The following is a 21,986-nucleotide window of genomic DNA, read 5'->3' on the forward strand; positions in this document are numbered from 1 at the left end:
CTCTAACAATAAATAAATAAAGAGTATTGGGAGAAAGTCATATGGTCAGATGAAACCAAAGTATATATATAAAAAAATTAAAAAATTAAAAAAAAAAAAAGTTTAAAAATTTTTTTTAAAAAAAATAAAGATAAAAAAATAATAAAAAAAATAAAATAAATAAAGATGAAACCAAAGTAGAACTGTTTGGTAGAAACACAACTCGTCGTGTTTGGAGGAGGAAGAATGCTGAGTTGCATCCAGAGAACACCACACCTACTGTGAGGCATGGGGGTGACAACATCATGCTTTGGGGCGGTTTCTCTGCAAAGGGACCAGGGCGACACATCCGTGTACATGAAAGAATGAATGGAGCCATATATCGTGAGATTTTGAGTGCAAACCTCCTTCCATCAACAAGGGCACTGAAGATGAAACGTGGCTGGGTCTTTCAGCATGACAATGATCCCAAGCACACCGCCAGGGCAACAAAGGAGTGGCTTTGTAAGAAGCACGTCAAGGTCCTGGAGTGGCCTAGCCAGTCTCCACATCTCAACCCTATAGAAAACCTTTGGAGGGAGTTGAAAGTCCGTGTTGCCCAGCGACAGCCCCAAAACATCACTGCTCTAGAGGAGATCTGCATGGAGGAATGGGTCAACATACCAGCAACAGTGTGTGGCAACATGGGGCTACCTTTGAAAAGTGTTCAGAAACTTCAGATCATGCAGAACGCAGCCGCGAAAGCCGTCGTGGGGCTTCCCAGATTCGCCCACATTTCTACAACACTCCGTGGCCTGCATTGGCTGCCGAACCGTTTCCGGTCACAATTCAAAGTGTTAGTTATGACCTTTAAAGCCCTACATGGCAGAATACCTCTGGAACCGCCTGCTACCACATGAATCTCAGCAACTGATAAGGTCCCACAGAGTTGGCCTTCTCCGGGTCCCGACGACTAGACAATGTCATTTGGTGGGCCCTGGGGGAAGAGCCTTCTCTGTGGTGGCCCCGGCCCTCTGGAATCAACTCCCCCCGGAGATTAGAACTGCCCCCACCCTCCTTGTCTTTTGTAAACTACTCAAGACCCACCTATACTGCCAGGCATGGGGGAGTTGAGACACCTTTTCCCCAGGCTCTTTATATTTTATGTTTGGTGTGTATGTGTTGTTTGGTTTTTAAATATGATAGGGTTTTATATGCTTCTGTTTTAATATTAGATTTGTTTTGCTATAATATTGTTTTTTATTATTGTTGTGAGCCGCCTCGAGTCTTCGAAGAGGGGCAGCATACAAATCTAATAAATTATTGTTGTTGTTGTTGTTGTTGTGAAGACTTACAGGAAACGTTTGACATCTGTCATTGCCAACAAAGGATATATAACAAAGCATTAAGATGAACTTTTGTTATTGACCAAATACTTATTTTCCACCATAATGTGGAAATAAATCCATTAAAAATCAAGCAATGTGATTTTCTGGATGTATTTTCTCATGTTGTCTCTCATGGGTGAGGTCTACTTATGATGTCAATGACAGGCCTCTCTCATCTTTTTAAGTGGGAGAACTTGCACAATTGGTGTCTGACTAAATACTCCACCCCCACCCCCGGTGTGTCCAATCACACTTGGCCAATAAAGAATTCTAGTCTATTCTATTCATTCCTTTTTCTATTCTGTTCTAATCCCTATTCTATTCTACATTCTATTCTATTCTATTCTATATTCTATTCTATTCTGTTCTGTTGAGACCACATTTGGAATCCTGTGTTCAGTTCTGGAGACCTCACTTACAAAAAGATATTGACAAAATTGAATGGGTCCAAAGACGGGCTACAAGAATGGTGGAAGGTCTTAAGCATAAAACGTATCAGGAAAGACTTCATGAACTCCATCTGTAGAGTCTGGAGGACAGAAGGAAAAGGGGGGACATGATCGAAACATTTAAATATGTTAAAGGGTTAAATAAGGTTCAGGAGGGAAGTGTTTTTAATAGGAGAGTGAACACAAGAACAAGGGGACACAATCTGAAGTTAGTTGGGGGAAAGATCAAAAGCAACATGAGAAAATATTATTTTACTGAAAGAGTAGTAGATCCTTGGAACAAACTTCCAGCAAACGTGGTAGGTAAATCCACAGTAACTGAATTTAAATATGCCTGGGATAAACATATATCCATTGTAAGATAAAATACAGGAAATAGTATAAGGGCAGACTAGATGGACCATGAGGTCTTTTTCTGCCGTCAGACTTCTATGTTTCTGTGTTCCTATCCTACTCCATTCCTTAATTCTATTCTATTCTGTTCTATTCTAAAATGCAGCTCTCATCCACCTATTAAGCCTTTTAGTAGAACTGGGGTCCTTCTTGCCGTCTTTGGTATCCTGCTGCCCCCTGGTGGCCCTTTGTGGAACTCACAAGACCATCCTGATCCTGGCACAGAGAATCTCCCATCCCAAAAAGGAGGTCGAGGCCCATGTGGCTGGGCAGCCGTTGCAGGCAGCAGCATGGGTCCAGGGCTCCAGGAGAGGAGGCTGCCTTCTGCAGGGCATTTGTGGCAGGACAGTGTGTTTGTTTGTCTATTGTATGAAATCAGGAAGCTAATGACCTCCAAAAGCTAAGCTGGGTTGGGCTTGGCAGAGGTCTTCAAACTTGGCCACTTTAAGACTTGTGGAACTTCAACTCCCAGAATTCTCCAGCCGGCCATGAATCATAGAGTTGGAAGAGGGCCAGATGGGTCATCTAAGTGAGGAGTCAGCTATGCTGGCTGGAGAATTCTGGGAGCTGAAGTCCGCAAATCTAAAAGCTGCCAAGTTTGGGGATCCCTTGGCTTGGGTGATTTTTGGATGAGAGGCCAAGCTGTAATTTATTCTCTAGAATCACCCTGCAAAACAAATCTCCCATTTACTCAAATAAATAGATTTTTGGGGGCCTTTTTCTCCCAGGGCGCCTGCAAATATAGATCAGCAGTCAGCAAATCTTAACAAGGAAACAAAACTCCCTCGTAACTGCGGCATCAGCAAAACAAAACAACCCTTAATAAAACCTTTTTCTTTTTAAACTTTTTTTTAAAAAAAAACACTTTTATTTATCGGGTGATGCGTTAAGACATTTGTACAAACGATGCAGTAAAAGTGTTTTGCCCCACTTTAAAAAAAGATGGCACGTAGCCCCCTCAACCCACAAACCCATGTCCCGGAGACGTTGTCAAACACTTCAAATAGATTATTGTTGTTGTTGTTATTATTTTAAAGAAAGAGATCTACCTTGACTCCGGGGGCCACCAGGAATGCTGAGATGCTGCCGTATTTTTTGTGCAAAGGAGGAGGAAAAAGACTTGTTGTGGTAGCAACGTTGCTCGTTTGAACCGACCCACACACGCATCCCAAGTTGAAACGAATGATTCAAAACTTAACATCAAATAATTTTTGATTGAGTAACTCGCCTTGATATTGATCCAGAGCCGTCATGGCAAATCTGTGGCACATGGAGCTCAGATCTGGCGCGCATGCGCATGACAGCCAACTGATTTTCAGGCCTCCTGGGCCCGCTGGGAGTCGGGAGACATCCTCTTTTTGGCCTCCGGAGGTATTGCAGGAGGCCCATTTTTTTGCTCTCCGCAGGCTTCAGAGCCTTTCTAGGAGCTGGGGTGTGCGTGTGTGTGATCCCCTCCACCGCAGAGGCTCTCCGGAGGCCAAAATTGGCCCGTTCCCCAACTTCTTCTGGCCTCCAGAGGACATTTTCGCCCTCCCCAGGCTTCTAGGAAGGCGCTGAATCTAAGGGAGAGCAAAAAAATGGGTGTGCTATCACATACCGGGAGTGGGGTCATATGACCAGGCGCATGGGGAGCGCATGGAATTATGGGTGTGGGCACGCAAGCGTGCACCCCGATTCCGCACCCCCACCCCTTTTGGCACGCAAACCAAGAAAGGTTCGCCATCACGGGACCATCTCCTGCCGCATACCTCCCAGGGACCAACAAGATCTCACAGGGTCGCCCTTCTCCGGGTCCCGTCGACTAAAGTTTAAACAATGCAAGTTGGCGGGACCACGAGGGAGGGCCTTCTCTGTGGCGGCCCTGGCTCTTTAGAACCAACTACCCCTTGATGTCCAGACTGCTCCCACTCTACTGGTCTTCCAAAAGGCTATGAAGACCTGGCTAGGTTGGAAGCTGTGAATGCTAACACCTCGTCACGGCCAAATTGTGAATGATTGGTATGGAGGTCCGTGTGATTGGACAATATATATAGTTTAACAATGAGTTTTATTTAACTATTTGACTTTTCTACTACGTACTGTATTTTGATATGTTGTGAGCCGCCCTGAGTCCCATGGCATTCAGCAGCAGAAGTCAAATAAAATTAAAATAAAACAAAAATCACTGTTCTAGAGTAGGCTAGGTTGGCTCTTCTATGGCATGTGGACTTCAACTCCCAGAATTCCTGAATTAGCATGATTGGCTCAGGGATTCTGGGAGTTGAAGTCCACAAGTCATAGAAGAGCCAACTTTGCCTATCCTTGTTCTAGAGCCAAAGGTGGGGAACGCTGATTAGATTTAGATTAGATATATTGGATTTATATGCCGCCCCTCTCTGCAGACTCGGGGCGGCATATAAACGATGGCTTTTATGGCCTGCGGATTTCAATTTTACCAGAATTCCCTGCTGACTTGGGAAAGTCCACAAGTCTTAATGATCAGTTTTAAGATAATTTTTAAATTAACTATTCTATTAATCGGCTTAGAAATGTTTTATATATTGTATCTGTTTTATTGAAATGTTGTAAGCCACCCCAAGTCCACGGAGAGGGACAGCATGTAAGTCCAATTAATAAAATTAATAAAATTAATAAATAAAGGGCCCTTCGTTCCCCACCTAGAGCAATGTTTCTCCCCTGACAGACGTGAGGACTACAACTCCCAGCATTCTCCCAGCAAATGGACAACTTTCAGACGAACAAACTTAAAGTCAAAGTCTCCTCGTCTCAAAGTTACCAAGCTTGATAAACGCCATTCCAAACATCTGATAAGCAGCAAGTGGAAAAATTCTTCCCAAAACAGCCTGTTCTGATTTTTTTTCCCTGCCTGCGGCATTTTAAAAACAAGAGGTAGAAACCAAAACTCCCCAGTCCAGAAAAATTAAAAATTTTCTTCTTTTAAAATTATTATTGTAAGCCGCCCCGAGTCCTACGGGATTGGGCGGCATACAAATCAAATAAATTAAAATTTTAATTTGCAAACCAAATCCCCAAAGGCCCCATGTCTCTGCACCTCTCCCCCCTGACCTCAGGTTTGTCCCGCCAGGAACCCAAATCAGATTCAGCCACCGAGAAAGCCAGAAGCGTTTAAAACCGACAGGTGTAAAAAGAAAAGAAAATATTTGTGCGCTCGAGACGAACGGACGTATCCGGAGACTTTTAAAACAAGGCTACCTGGGCTTCCGTTCCGTTTTTTAAGCTGGACAAAAAAGGCATTTGGTGAACACTGTTGAAACAGTCCCTGAAGGAGGAAACAGGTTGGACATATTCTTTCGGTGCGCAATTTTCCAAGCGGGAGGTGAAGTGTGGCCAAAGTGCGCCACGCTTGCCTTCCTCTGGCGAAAGACGGAACGTTTTGTCCCTTGTTCACATTCTCGACAGGAAACATTTCCAGCCACAGAAGACAAAACCTGTGTCCAGGTGGGCAACGGTGATGCCAGCCGCAACGATTGGAGGGCCCCGTCCTCAGCTGCCCGCTTGTTGGTCGGTGTGGCCAGGCGGATCCTGGCAGCTGGAAGTGGACAGGTCCCGGATCATCTTCCGCTTCTTCCTCTGAATGAGTTTTCCACCTGTGAAGCCCAGCACGCCGCCCCCCAAGGCAGCCGCCAATCCGGCCACCTTAAAGCCGGCCAGGAGCCCGATTGGGCCCCCCACGATTCCTCCCAGGAGGGCGCCAGCCACCGGAAGAGCGGCCAGTTTGTAGGTTGCAGCCTGAGAAAAAGAGAGAGGATCTTTCAAAGGTCAGGAAGGTGGGGGTCTCCTTGTTCAGTGGTCCCTCTACCTACGAACGCCTCTGCTTACGAACTTTTCTAGATAAGAACCAGATTGTTTTGCCTCTTCTTAAGAACCATTTTCTACTTAAAAACCTGAGCCTCCGAAACTGTAACCAGAAAAGGCAGGGAGAAGCCTCCGTGGGGCCTCTCTAGGAATCTCCTGGGAGGAAACAGGGCCGGAAAAGGCGGGGAGAAGCCTCCGTGGGGCCTCTCTAGGAATCTCCTGGGGGGAAACAGGGCCAGAAAGGCGGGGAGAAGCCTCCATGGGGCCTCTCTAGGAATCTCCTGGGAGGAAACAGGGCTGGAAAAGGCAGGGAGAAGCCTCTGTGGGGCCTCTCTAGGAATCTCCTGGGAGGAAACAGGGCCAGAAAGAGCAGGGAGAAGCCTTGGTGAGGCCTCTCAAGGAATCTCCTGTGAGGAAACAGGGCCGGAAAAGGCAGGGAGAAGCCTCCATGGGGCCTCTCTAGGAATCTTCTGGGAGGAAACAGGGCCGGAAAAGGCAGGGAGAAGCCTCCATGGGGCCTCTCTAGGAATCTCCTGGGAGGAAACAGGGCCCCCACCCTCCCTGTGGTTTCCCCAATCGCACGCATTATTTGCTTTTACATTGATTCCTATGGAGAAAATGGCTTCTTCTTACAAACTTTTCTACTTAAGAACCTGGTCACGGAACGAATTAAGTTCGTAAGTAGAAGTACCACTGTATAAGCAGGCCTGCCCAAAACAGGGAGCTTGCGAAGTTCTTGGGTACCCTGGGCCAAACCTGCCGAGACTGATGGATCCTGAAGCAGGAAAAGATTGGCTGGGGAGGATGGGTAATAGAGTCCTCCTGACAGCTGTTTCAGACCCACCTTGGATAAACTTTGGGTCCCCTCTTCCACGTTCGCGACAGCAGTGCTGACGTTCTCTTCGATCCGGTCCACTTTCTCCTGCTGAGTCTACAAGCAAAGCACGGATTCATTTATTTATTTACATGGCGACAGGACAGGACCGAATAGAACAGAACAGAACAGAACAATAAAGAGGACAGTGAAATGAAGTGGAGTGGAGTGGAACGGACTAGAGAATGGAAGGGAATGGGATAGAATAGAAATAGGAATAGAGAAATAAGAATAGAGAAATAGGAGTAGAGTCGAGTCGAGTCGAATGGAATAGAATAGAATAGAATAGAAAATACAGAGAATAGAGTAGAGTAGAGTAGAGTGGATAAATTTGCAAACAGGGGTTTATTCTATCCAAAGGAATAGAATGAAATGGAACAGAACAGGGGTTGGAAGGGACTTTGGAGGTCTTCTAGTGCAGGTGTGTGTGTGTGTGTGTGGGTGTGGGTGGGTGTGTCCAAGCATCTTAATTTTGATCATGTTGCCACAGGGGATATACTGTACTGTGAAATGTGAAAAATGCTCCTAAATCCCTGTTTCCAGTAACTTCGAACAGTCACTAAATGAAGGGGATGCAAGTTGAGAACTAACTGTACTTTTGGCCTGCACTGTATAATCTTCAAAAATTACTATCAAACTTGGGTCTCACAGCTGATCAATTTGCAAACGGGGGTTTAATTCTATCCAATATTATGCCTCCCCCCTCGTTTTTTTCAACTCAGAATCAGTTACATTCAGAAGTGGAAGTGTTAAAATAGACCCCAGCTAGAAAAATTCCTCCAGAACCACTGTTGGAGAAGTGAAAATATGTCTATATTTTTTCCCCTGAGTTATCATTTTCATATTTCATATTCATATTCTCATATCAGAGAATGCCAAAACTTTTGGGGTAGAAAACCGGTGAGATTCTGGTTCTCTTTTGTTAGAATCCAAAAAGAGAAACAAACTTTGCTCAACTTACATGAACAAGCAGCGAGAACTCGGTCACCAGAGTGCTGAGTTCAATCAGATCCTAAAGGGAAAAACACACACAAAATGTTACTTGGTTTACTTATTTATTTTTGGCTTAAAATGTGTATTAGTTTATCAAAATACAATATAAAGACAAAAGACAATGATGAGTGGAAAAAGGGGAGAAGGGACTCTTTTTGGTGCAGTAGAATAAGATCACACCGTACAACCTCAATTTTTTACATTTCATTTCATTTCATTTCATTTCATTGATTTACATGTCACTCAATCAGGGAGGCTTACAAATAATATACGTAGTAATATATACTACCCATTAATCAACAAACCTAAATCTCATCGGCAAAACCAAAATTTCCAATTTTTTTCATCTCAAAGTCCAGAAGCAGTTTCAAAATAGAAACAAAAGTATTTTTTTTTCTTTAATCAAAATAGCCAATTTATCTCTGTCTGCTAACTCCATCAATTTTTGTAGCCATTCATCCGTTATGGAAATCAGTCTGTTTTTGTTCATAAATTAATCTTGCTGCCGGCAACGTATACAACATCAACGTATATAACAACATTTTATTTTCCCAAGTTCTTTTGTTCATTAGACCCAAAAGAAAAAAGTATCTTGTTTAATCTTCATATTCACTTTAAGAATCTTCTGCATCAAAATATGAATCCATATTTCTCTGCTTTGTCCCATGTCCACCATAAGTGACAAATACTTTACATTTGCATTTCCGACATTCATTTAAAACATCTTTACGCATTTTGGACAACTTAATCTGATGTTAAATATCAACCGTACATCACCTTATAAAAGGTGATTGGGACCTTTCGTCTCCCCTAAAACATTATTTGTACCAATAGACATTTTAACAGGAACATCCTAGAAACGTAGAAACATAGAAGTCTGACGGCAGAAAAAGACCTCATGATCCATCTAGTCTGCCCTGATACTATTTCCTGTATTTTATGGATCTATGTTTATCCCAGGCATGTTTAAATTCAGTCACTGTGGAGTGACCAACCATGTCCACTGGAAGTTTGTTCCAAGCATCTACTACTGTGTCAGTAAAATAATATTTTCTCACGCTGCTTCTGATCTTTCCCCCAACTAACTTTAGATTGTGTCCCCTTGTTCTTGGGGTCACTTTCCTATTAAAAACACTTCCCTCCTGAACCTTATTTAATCCTTTGACATATTTAAATGTTTCGATCATGTCCCCCCTTTTCCTTCCGTCCTCCAGACTCTACAGATGGAGTCCATGAAGTCTTTTCTGATAGGTTTGATGCTTAAGACCTTCCACCCTTTTTGTAGCCCGTCTTTGGACCCGTTCAATTTTATCCATCTCTTTTTGTAGGTGAGGTCTCCAGAACTGGACACAGTATTATTCCAAATGAGGTCTCACCAGCACTCTATACAGCGGGATCACAATCTCCCTCTTCCTGCTTGTGATACCTCTAGCTATGCAGCCAAGCATCCTACTCGCTTTCCCTACCACCTGACCGCACAGATCACCCATTTTGAGAGAAATCACTACCCCTAAATCCTTCTCTTCTGACGTTTTAGCTAACACAGTTTTTCTATCCTGATACAAAAGAAAATGTCAGGGTAAAATTTTAAGACCTGACCAGTTCCTGTGATGATGTAATTAATGCTGAGAATGAGATTTTATTTTTGTTTGTTTATTTATTTATTATTTATATTTCTACGCTGCCCACCCCAATAGGACTCAGGGCGGCTAACAGCAATTATAAATACTAAAAACGATAATAAAATGTTTTGGGGCTGTTATCACTTTAAGAGCCTGCAGTAGCTTCAATGCTGTAATTGCTGATTGTTTTTGTTTGAGGTTTGACTAAACTATGTGTAAGTATATATTCTTTGAAGATAAACCACTGTTTAAATACAAACTCCTGTTTGCTGCATTTGCTCCTATGGGTTGTCTCACATAGTCACGCTGTGTGCATTCCAACACAAAATAATGACGGGATGTGTAACTTACCTCTTCTAACACTTCCCAGGATTCTGCAGCATTTTGATCCTGGGGGATTTCAGGTAACGGAGCCAAAATCTGGCCGAGGGAATTTTCTCCACCTTCGGCATTGGAGAAAATCTCTGAAGGAAAATAACACAACAGTCACCGTGTGCCCTTATTAACACAATAAACCTATGAACAGGCAGAACCACATCTAGAAACATAGAAACATAGAAGACTGACGGCAGAAAAAGACCTCATGGTCCATCTAGTCTGCCCTTATACTATTTCCTGTATTTTATCTTAGGATGGATCTATGTTTATACCAGGCATGTTTAAATTCAGTTACTGTGGATTTACCAACCACGTCTGCTGGAAGTTTGTTCCAAGCATCTACTACTCTTTCAGCTTTCAGTAAAATAATATTTTCTCATGTTGCTTTTGATCTTTCCCACAACTAACTTCAGATTGTGTCCCCTTGTTCTTGTGTTCACTTTCCTATTAAAAACACTTCCCTCCTGGATCTTATTTAACATATTTAACATAAATCTAGAACAATGACACAACTATAGCATCCTTCCTCAAGGACTAAAAGGAAAATTTTTGTAAAGATATATAATAATTAGTAAAATAATGAATATAAATATGTAAATAGAAATGGTTTGAATAGGGACTTTGTGATTGTATGAAATAATATGAATATTACTGCAATTAGTTAATATGTATATATATATTTTAAAAAATAGTTTTAATTATAATTCTTTAAAAACATAACAACCAAAAATAGACAAACAAACATTTACAAAATACAAAAACAAACAACAAAAAACCCAACACCATAACAAATAACAATCAAAGTATAATTTACATCATCATGTAAGGCGGGAAAATATAACTTCTTCTATTATTGAATATTTTATATTCTGGTAAATACAACCGGTATCCACTATTAATCATTTTGGTTATCCATATTTTATCTATAGTAAATTATTTCCTAGCCGCCTTTTATGCATTCTTTATTGAATGTTTAGTTTCCTAAAGATCTTTATTTCTATATATCTATTACACACATATCATACCAAATTTGTTATACCAAAAACCTAAGCAAATTATTATTGTCATATTTTAATTTGAACTTTCTTTCCTTCTCTTAAACCAATCGTAGAAAGAGTTCCAAATTTTATAGTAGAGGGAATCCTCTTTATTTCTTAACTTAAGAGTTAGTGCGTCTACCTCTGCACATTCCACAATTTTTTAAAGGAGAGAACACTTCCCTCCTGAACCTTATTGAACCCTTTAATATATTTAAATGTTTCGATCATGTCCCCCCTTTTCCTTCTGTCCTCCAGACTATACAGATTGAGTTCATGAAGTCTTTCCTGATACGTTTTATGCTTCAGACCTTCCACCATTCTTGTAGCCGGTCTTTGGACCCGTTCAATTTTGTCAATCTCTTTTTGTAGGTGAGGTCTCCAGAACTGGACACAGTATTCCAAATGTGGTCTCACCAGCATTCTATATAGCGGGATCATAATCTCCCTCTTCCTGCTTGTTATACCTCTGGCTATGCAGCCAAGCATCCAACTTGCTTTCCCTACCACCTAACTGCACTGTTCACCTATTTTGAGACTGTCAGAAATCACTACCCCTCTATCCTTCTCTTCTGAAGTTTTTGCTAACACAAAACTGCCAATACAATACTCAGATTGAGGATCCCTTTTCTTTTGGTGGCTGGGGAATTCTGGAAGGTCAAGTCAATGTACCTTAAAGTAGCCAAACTTTAAAAACCCTGAAATACAGGTAACCCACAAACTTACAAAAACAACTGAGCTCAAAATTCCTGACAGTTGTTAAATACAAAATCCAACGCTTAAATAAACGGTACCTGTCCCGAGGGTAGCCGAGCGGGTCAAGGCAGCCTCCTGCTCTTTGAATTGCCTTTTCAACACTTCGGCCGATTCCGAATGCAGCTGCAAAAAGTCTTTTATGGCCAACGAAGCCTCTTCTTTGACAGGGTCAATCAATCTCTGCAGAGTCAAAATATCTTCCTTCCGGACTCGGGCGCAAAGATTCTCCATCTCTCGGATATTTGCTCGCAGCTGCTGTAATATTTTTTAAAAAATTTAAAGTCATCCATTTTTCCTCGGTTAGGCATCAGTTGCAAATCAAGCTAGACCACCCAAAGAAATAGAATTTTGTTTATTATACACTGCTCAAAAAAATAAAGGGAACCCTTAAACAGCACAACATAACTCCAAGTCAATCAAACTTCTGTGAAATCAAACTGTCCACTTAGGAAGGAACACTGATTGACAATCAATTTCACATTCAACTTCGTACAGAACAAAGGATTCAATGAGAATATTTCATTCATTGAGATCTAGGGCGTGTTCTTGGAGTGTTCCCTTTATTTTTTTGAGCAGTGTATGTAATAGTAGTAACACTGATGGGAAATTATTGGGAATTGAACTAGAATATAAGAACCTAAGAAGAGCCTTGCTGAATGGGGCCAAAGCCCATCGAGTCCAGCATTCTGTGGCCCACAGTGGCCCACCGATTGTCCGTGGGGATCTTGAGCAGAAAGAGAAGGCAAAACCCTCCCTTTCCCTTGACCCCCAACAAATGGGGCCCAAGGGAACCCTGCCTGCCTCAACCAACATACGGGCAGCACATGGACATCTGTTTCAATAACCACCTATGATACACTTGGCCTCCCTGAATCTGTCTAATCCTGCCTTGAAGCTCTCCAGGCTGACAGCTGTCACGACCTCTTCTGGAAGGGAATTCCATCTACCAAGGACCTTCTGGATGAAGAAATATTTCTCTTTATTTGTCCTCACTTTCTTACCTATGAGCTTTAGGGAGGGTCCCCTCGTCCTAGTATCATGCGATAGAGAAAATATTTTTTCTCTATCCATCTTTTCTACCCCATGCATGATTTTATACACTTCGATCAAGTCACCCCTTCAACGCCATCTTTCAAGGCTGAAGAGACCAAGGCGTTGCAACCTGGTTTCATAAGAGAGGGGCTCCATTTCCTTGATCATTCTTGTTGCCCTTTTTTGCAACTTTTCCATTTCCATTACAGTGTTCCCTCGATTTTCGCGGGGGATGTGTTCCAAGACCACCCACGAAAGTCGAATTTCCACGAAGTAGAGATGTGGAAGTAAATACACTATTTTTGGCCATGAACAGTATCACAAGCCTTCCCTTTACACTTTAAACCCGTAAATTGCAATTTCCCATTCCCTTAGCAACCATTCAGATTATTACTCACCAGGGTTATTTATTAAAGTTTATCAAAAAAAATATTTATTAAAGGCGGACAAAAGTTTGGCGATGACATATGACGTCATTGGGCGGGAAAAACAATGGTATGGGGGGGGAAACCGCGAAGTATTTTTTAATTAATATTTTTGAAAAACTGTGGTATAGACTTTTCACGAAGTTCGAACCAGCAAAAATCGAGGGAACACTGTATATCCTTTCTTGAGGTGCGGTGACCAGAACTGTACACAGGACTCCAAGTCTGGTCTCACCATCAATTTGTACAGAGGCAATACAACACTTACCAACCTATTTTCAATTCCCTTCCTAATCAGGCCAAGCATGGAATTTGCTTTTTTTTACTGCTGCTGCGCACTGGGTTGACCTCTTCATTGAGCTGTCCTCCAAAATCCCAAGATCCCTTTCTTGGGTTGTCTCAGATAGTGCACATGTGTGCTGGAGATGACACCGGGCAGGAGTAAGCAAAGCTGGCTCTTCTTTGACCTGTGGATTTCAACTCCCAGAATCCCTGAGCCAATCATGCCAGCTCAGGAATTCTGGGAGTTGAAGTCCACATGTCACAGATGAGCCAACTTTGCCTACCCTGATATAGGGCAATGCCTCGCGTGCCCTCCGATATGGCCCCATGTGTCACATAGGTTCTCCATCACTGCTTTCCCCGCAAATGACCTACCAAGGATTCATTTCCCCAACAAAGAGCTATTTCTGCCTTCTCTAAACCAGTGTTTCCCAACCTTGGCCACTTGAAGATATTTGGACTTCAACTCCCAGAATTCCCCAGCCAGCAAATACCAGTCAATGACTACTTCAGCTTCAACCGCAACAACACAAGAGCACGCAACAGATTCAAACTTAATACGAACCGCTCCAAACTTGACTGTAAAAAATATGATTTCAACAATCGAGTTATCGAAGCGTGGAACTCATTGCCGGACTCAATTGTGTCAACCCCCAACCCCCAACATTTCTCCCTTAGACTCTCCACGATTGACCTCTCCAGGTTCCTAAGAGGCCAGTAAGGGGTGTCCATAAGTGCACTGGTGTGCCTTTCGTCCCCTGTCCCATTGTCTTTCCTTTCTCTCACCTATCTTATATATTCTCTTCCTTTCATATATCCTCTCCTCTAAGTTCACTTTACTCTTATATATATTACTACATGTCTATTTTTCTTCCTATATATTTGTGTATTGGACAAATGAATAAATAAAATTAATAAATAAATATCTTCAAGTGGCCAAGGTTGGGAAACGCTGCTCTAGAGGATGTCTACATGGCTGCCCTCTCCTTACCTGAACGGTACGACCGGCATTGATGTGTTCTTCGTGCAGTTTGTCCCACAGCCTGCACCTCTGATACTAAAGACAACAGGGGGAGAAAGAACAGCAGGTATCAAAATAACAGGGCATCTCCATCAGCACCAAGTCAAAGCATCCAAGTATGTATGTTTGTGTGTGTGTTTGTCTGTGTGTATCCCGGTAAGGGTGTTGCTACCTGATGAGAGCAAATAAGCTCGAAATAGATCTATAGTAGTCTCCCTTTCTTTTCATTATCAGTAAAAATACACTGCTCAAAAAAATAAAGGGAACCCTCAAAGAACACATCCTAGATCTGAATGAGTGAAATATTCTCATTGAATACTTCGAATGTGCACAGCAACAGGTGAAATTGACTGTCAATCTGTGTTGCTTCCGAAGTGGACAGTTTGATTTCACAGAAGTTTGATTGACTTGGAGTTATATTCTGTTGTTTAAGTGTTCCCTTTATTCTTTTGAGCAGTGTATGTTACATACACACACACACACACAGACACACATATATACATATATATGGTTACATATTTTTGCTGATAAGTGAAAAGGAAGCCTAGTATAGATCTATTTCATTTCGGCCTTGTTGTGGCCTCAATAGTCATAAATGGTCATAAAAGACTCAGGGCCAGACTATTTAGTGGACCGCCTCCTCCCTGACACCTCGCTGCGGCCAGTAAGGGCCCACAGAGTTGGCCTTCTCCAGGTCCTGTCCGCCAAACAATGTGGGTTGGCGGGATCTCGGGGAAGAGCCTTCTCTGTGGTGGCTCCGACCCTATGGAATCAACTGCCCCCAGAGATTCTCCTCCCTACCGATCTTCCAGAAATCCGTTAAGACCTGGCTTTTCCGGCATGCCTGGAATTAGATCAACTGCTGTGTGTGCATGGTTCTATTAAAGTTATTCTTTATCGTTATTACTGATTTTATTATGTATTTGTGATTGTATTTTAATATTATTGTAGTTATCGCATTTGTTAGCTGCTCTGAGTCCGCTTTGGAATGAGCGGCATATAAATACAATAAATAAAATAAATAAATAAAGGAAATGTGAAAAACAGTCGTAAGTTGAAATTTTTTCAAGGATGTTGTCACTGTGGTCATTAACCAAATGCTTGTTAAGTCGAGGACTACAAAACCTAGGTCCTGCCTGACAACATTCCCCAGCTTATGGGACCCAAAACATGCCTCTCCTGCCAACCTCCTTCAGGCTAATATTTTTTTTTTTAAGAAAATAATTAACCTTCTCAATATTGATCTGATGTTTTCTTAACCGCTCCAGGTCCGTGGGAATGGCAACTTTAATAAACTTCTGGATGGATGGCTCCAGGCGACGCAAATTCACTTTTTCTTCATCTTTAGACATCGTTGGTGGTTTAGGGCGGCGTGGAGTAGCGCTCCGGTTACCTAGACACGATTTGGAAGAATATTTTTATTATTGTTGTTGTTGTTTTGTTGTTGTTGTTGTTTTGTTGTTATTATTCTAATTATTATTATTCTAATTATTATTATTATTATTATTATTATTATTATTATTATTATTATTATATGTCACCCCGAACACTCAGGGCAGCTTACAATATATAAAGGCAGTATACATTGAGATAATAATTAAAGTTAAAATTAAGAATTACATTTAAAAAGAAACTAAAAAGGCCTATTAACATGCACACATGCCCATTCAAAGAAACCCACTATACATTCATTGGCTTCCCAAAAGGTTAAGAACATAATAAGAACATAAGAGGAGCCATGCTGAATCGGGCCAAAGCCCATCGAGTCCAGTATTCTGTGTCCCATAGTGGCCCCCCAATTGTCCATGGGGATCTTGAGCAGAGAGAGAAGGCAAGACCCTCCCTTTCCCTTGACCCCCAACAAATGGGACCCAAGGGAACCCTGCCTGCCTCAACCAACCTAGAGGCGGCACATGGACATCTGTTTCAATAGCCACCTATGATACACTTGGCATCCATGAATCTGTCTCATCCTGCCTTGAAGCTATCCAGGCTGACAGCTGTCACGACCTCTTCTGGAAGGGAATCCCATCAACCATGGACCCTCTGGGTGAAGAAATATTTCCCTTGATTTATCCTCACTTTCTTACCTATGAGCTTTAGGGAGGGTCCCCTTGTCCTAGCATTGTGTGATAGAGAAAATATTTTTTCTCTATCCACTTTTTTCTGTCCCATGCCTGATTTTATACCCTTCAATCAAGTCACCCCTTCAACACCTTCTTTCAAGGCTGAAGAGACCAAGGGGTTGCAATCTGGTTTCATAAGGGAGGGGCTCCATTTCCTTGATCATTCTTGTTTCCCTTTTTTGCACCTTTTCCAGTTCCATTATATCCTCCTTGAGGTGCGGTGACCAGAACTGTACACAACTGTACACAGGTTGCCCAAAAGCACATTCTTTTTCGCTGATTTCAGGAAGTGATGCATTAGCTATTTACCCAATTCTAACAACTGCAGATTCAAAACTTTTTTCCCAAGAATTTCTCCTCTTTGTTTTCCGAATCTCCTGAACCCAGGATTCACCCATGGGCTCTCAGCTATTGCCCCATTGTCTGAAGATGAACTACTTTCCATGCTAACTTCTAAATCATTGTCTCCTACGCTCTAGTCCCCAATGCCTTCTGACAACCTTCTTAAATCAGGGTCAGCTAAAGTTCCTGTTCCCTCATCCTCAGAATCTGATAATAATTAATAATAATAATATTTTATTGGATTTGTATGCCGCCCCTCTCCGCAGACTCGGGGCGGCTAACAACAATGATAAAAACAGCATGTGACAATCCAATAATAAAACAACTAAAAACCCTTATTATAAAATCAAACATACATACAGACATACCATGCATAAAATTGTAAAGGCCTAGGGGGAAAGAGTATCTCAGTTCCCCCAAGCCTGGCAGCAGAGGTGGGTTTCAAGAAGCTTACGAAAGGCAAGGAGGGTGGGGGCAATTCTAATCTCCGGGGGGAGTTGGATCCAGAGGGCCGGGGCCGCCACAGAGAAGGCTTTTCCCCTGGGGCCCGCCAGACAACATTGTTTAGTCGATGGGACCCGGAGAAGACCAACTCTGTGGGACCTTATCGGTCGCTGGGATTCGTGCGGTAGTAGGTGGTTTGGGAGGTAGTCTGGTCACCTCCTGAGGCTGACAGTGAACACTCACGACATTCCTGCGCACCTGAGCATCAATAAGCAGCTCTTTCTCTTCCCCTGAATCATTCACGGGCCCCTGTCTCTGGAGGTGCAACAGCCTCTGACTCCATATCTTCTCTGTTGTGGTTGGCTCTGGCCCAGCTCCTGCCCCAAGGAATGTGCAGGTGGATGTGGGGGAAACTTCCACATGCCACAGGCCTGTTTTGCTCCCGATGGAATCTGCCAATGAAGCCTCCTCTGACCAAGGAAGCGTGAGTGACAGGCAAGAGGGGAGGACAGCCCAGGAGGAGATCAATCATCTGTATCATCTTTGGATTCTGAACAAGAATTAATGACACATCCACGCATGCGTAGAGTGATGCATAGGAGACAACAACTGAAGGATTATTACAAGAGAAAATGAGGCCACCTGTGGTTGGGTGGGGCCCCGGTAATTAGGGCTGCTGCTATAAATAGCAGCGTGTGGGTTTGGCCATTGTGAAAGAGAATCTGATCGCAGTTCGTCGTGAATCCTGTGTTGCTGGTTTCTGGACTTGGTTGCTTTTTCACGCCTTTGAAAACAAAGCAGAGCAACGTGTGTGTATGTGTCTCACTTCATTGGAAGAAGAAGGGGTGTGAAGTTTCTTCACAGCTGCTACCTAAGTACTTAATGACTTCTTAAGATTAATTGTACAGACTATCCGGTTGTTTTGGGAAGAGTGCTATTTGCAATACAAAATGAGTGCTTAGTTTATTTTGAATTTTGGGATAAAGAACATTGTTTTGAATTTTCAAACGTGTGTGTGTCTGAAATTTGTACCCTTGAATTTTCGGGAGGCTCCTACCAGAGAGCCCGGCAGAACACTCTCCGACCTCCTCGCTATCAGACTCGGGTGCTGAATCCATTGGCCTCTCGATCCTCAGAATCCGTGATCAGCTGAGCAGGATGTAGATGGGCCACAACACCTATTGCCCCATCGTTTTCTGGTCTTTCCCTCCCAAGTGAGCACAGAACAAACCCACTCTCTCCTCCCCTTGACAACCACTTAGATATCCCAAAACTGCCAACATCTCTCTCTCTCTCTCTCTCTCCGTAAACTTCTCTGCGGCAGATAACATACCCAGGTTTTTTCACTCGTCTTCAAAGGACCTGTTCCCAGGCCCTTCGCGCTCCTGGTAGCCTGGTTTGAACTTGCTCCAGGTTATTTAGCGGTTAGTTTTCTGCCCTGTGGAGTCCAGCGTCCAGCATTCTGAGCGAAACCTGGCCAAAAGAGAGCAGAGTGGGACTATTCCATAGAGCTGGACTCTGTATTCCTCTTCATTTTTTTACTTACTTACTTATTTATTAAATTTATATTGAAAAATTAATTTTCAAGTGGGAGGAAGCAAGAACGAGGGAGGGAAGGAAGGAAGAGGGAGGGGGATTGTGGGGCCCTTTGTCTTCTCTGTGGTGGATTGTTTGCTTCCATATGTTTAGCAAAGATACATTATATTAAATGGACTCTCTGGCTGGATATGAGCTATGCTGTAGGGTTCATTCCATTTCTAATTGTGGTTTTAAGGGAAGTTGTAGGCGGTTGGGAGCTGCCCAGAATAACTGGGGGTGAATAAATCGAACGGAGCCAAAAGAGCAAAACCCAGAGGGCAGAGGAAACCCAGACCCTGGGATCTCCTGGTAGTCTCCCCTCCCAGCCCTGCTTCAAGAGAAGGAATAAGAAAGTAGGAAGAAGGGATGAAGGGTGAAAGAGGGGGGTGTTGGGTTAGATAACAGTGTTGAAAAACATGCGAAATAAGATATTAGTTTATTAAATGCTATTTATGAATATCATTTATGAAGGCTTTAAAAACTAACTAAATAATTGAATAAACTGTACGTGTATTTTATTGATGTATTGATTATATTGATTAATATATTGATTAACAAATTATTAATAATAAATAAACTGTATATGTATTTTATTGATACGTTAATATATTAATAAATAAATTATAAACTATATGTGTGTGTGTGTACACTGCTAAAAAAAAATAAAGGGAACACTTAAACAACAGAATATAACCCCAAGTAAATCAAACTTCTGTGAAATCAAACTGTCCACTTAGGAAGCAACACTGATTGACATTCAATTTCATCTGATGTTCTGCACATTCAACTTTATACACAACAAAGTATTCAATGAGAATATTTCATTCATTCAGATCTAGGATGGGTTCTTTGAGGGTTCCCTTTGGGTTTTTTGAGCAGTATGTATGTGTGTGTTTGCGCATGTGTGTATATTGGATTAATATGCCGCCCCTCTCCGTGGACTTGGGGTGGCTTACAAGATATTAAAGATCAATTTAATATGTATTTTATTAATATATTTAAGGCATATGTTTGGTTATAAAATGGAATTTGTGGAAACGAATAAAAATTTTAAAAATCTAAAAATAAAAACAAAAAAGAGCCAAACCCAGAGGGCAGAGGAAACCCTAGGATCTCCTGGTGGTCTCCCATCCCAGCCCTGCTTCGCTTTCCTGCCCAGCCAAGGGAGGGAATCAGGAGGGGGGAGAGGAGGTCCCTCCCGTCCCGCGGCACCCCCGCCGCCTACGCCTTGGAGGTGGACTACATAACCCTCCCCCCCACCCTCCCCTGGCTGAGAGTGATGGGAGTTGTAGTCCCACACACCCCACAGCCAGGGAAATGGGAGTGAGTGAATACCCTCCTCCCCTCGCCAGGCTCACCTCTCCGCCGCCGCCGCCTCCTCTTGCCAGCCCGGCTCCTCCGGCGGCCCCGCGACGCCCCCCAGCCACACCGTCCTATACAGCTGCCTCCGACCCCGGAAGAAAGAGAGGAAGTAAACAGGAAAAGGCGGAGCCCTCTGACCATAGAGGCCCTCCAGAGCGGTCACTTCCGACCTCCGGAGGCGGGGTCTTCGGCGCGTGTGAGCGGCGTCGCTCCTCCCATGAGCATGTGATCCTCAACTGTGGAAGATAGAGGGAGAGAGGAAGGGCTATGAGGGGGGCACTTAGGTAGAGAGAATAGGATATAGGTGACAGGTAAATGATACAGGTGATAGATGGATAGATTTAGGGAGGAAGATGAGATAGATTGATGATTGAAAGAGATAGATATAGATGATATAGATCTATAAAGATAGAGGGATCTGTATAGTCTGGAGGACAGAAGGGAAAGGGGGGACATGATCGAAACATTTACATATGTCAAAGGGTTAAATAAGGTTCAGGAGGGAAGTGTTTTTAACAAGAAAGTGAACACAAGAACAAGGGGCCACAATCTGAAGTTAGTTGGGGGAAAGATCAAAGGCAACATGAGAAAATATTATTTTACTGAAAGAGTAGTAGATGCTTGGAACAAACTTCCAGCAGACGTGGTAGATCAATCCACAGTAACTGAATTTAAATATGCCTGGGATAAACATATATCCATCCTAAGATAAAATACAAGAAATAGTGTAAGGGCAGACTAGATGGACCATGAGGTCTTTTTCTGCCGTCAGTCTTCTATGTTTCTATGAGATGATAGGTATAGATGGTAGACGATAGATAGATAGATAGATAGATAGATAGATAGATAGATAGATAGATAGATAGATAGATAGATAGATAGGCAGGCAGGCAGGCAGGCAGGCAGGCAGGCAGGCAGGCAGGCAGGCAGGCAGGCAGGCAGGCAGGCAGGCAGGCAGGCAGGCAGGCAGGCAGGCAGGCAGGCAGGCAGGCAGGCAGGCAGATGAAAGAAATATAGATAGCTAGATATACATGAAAGATGATATATAGATGATAAATACATATAGAGATGATAAAGATATAGATAACTAGAGATATAGATGAGATAGATGAGATAGGTAGGTAGGGAGATAGATATAGATGAAAGAAATATAGAGATAGCTAGATATACATGAAAGATGATAGAGATATAGATGATAGAGAACTAGAGATATAGATGAGAGAATGAACAATTAGATTTCCTTGGATTTTTCTCTTTGAAAAAGTTTTGCTTCTCCAAGCAGCTTCCTCAGTTCATTTAGACAGCACTTCCTTAGCGATATTATTTTGCAAAGCTGTGTCCCTTAGAAATGCACACTTCTCAGCCTTGTAGTTAACAGCAATTGCAGCTAGTCCTCAACTTACCCATGTGTTCCCTTCTTTCCCCCTTATTGTAACAGAACAGACCAAAAGGGGACCTTGGAGGTCTTCTAGTCCAACCCCCTACTCATGCAAGAAACCTTATACCACTTCAGGCAAGTGACTCTCCAATCTTTTCTTTTAAAAGCTCCAGTGCTGTATCATATTGCATTTTTATTTTGACAATTTGAATTCTTCAGATTTTAAACGGAGTATTTCTCTCCCCCCCCAAACATACTTAGATTTGATTTTTTTTACATTTTATTAATGTAAACCTCAATGAAAATATAAAACCTTTATCAGTACTGCGCTA

General features: G+C 42.5%; 1 protein-coding gene across 2 annotated transcripts; it reads right to left on the reverse strand.

Moving 5' to 3' along the window:
* Positions 1-3,018: 3,018 nt before the first annotated feature.
* On the reverse strand, positions 3,019-20,415 carry STX17 (syntaxin 17). 2 transcript variants are annotated; one of them, XM_070748403.1, is made up of 9 exons: positions 20,273-20,415; positions 18,670-18,809; positions 15,654-15,817; positions 14,395-14,460; positions 11,703-11,919; positions 9,845-9,957; positions 7,840-7,890; positions 6,849-6,935; positions 3,019-5,938 (listed from the first exon to the last, which is right to left on the reverse strand). In XM_070748403.1, exons 3-9 carry the CDS (start codon positions 15,774-15,776, stop codon positions 5,693-5,695), a joined length of 903 nt encoding a protein of 300 aa, XP_070604504.1. In that variant the 5' UTR covers positions 15,777-15,817; positions 18,670-18,809; positions 20,273-20,415; the 3' UTR covers positions 3,019-5,692. The 2 variants fall into 2 exon arrangements, with proteins under 2 accessions (XP_070604504.1, XP_070604505.1); XM_070748404.1 differs by having other exon boundaries at positions 11,703-11,916; positions 20,273-20,361.
* Positions 20,416-21,986: the final 1,571 nt, after the last annotated feature.

This window comes from Erythrolamprus reginae, chromosome 3, assembly GCF_031021105.1.
Source record: "Erythrolamprus reginae isolate rEryReg1 chromosome 3, rEryReg1.hap1, whole genome shotgun sequence".
Classification (NCBI taxonomy): Eukaryota; Metazoa; Chordata; class Lepidosauria; order Squamata; family Dipsadidae; genus Erythrolamprus; species Erythrolamprus reginae.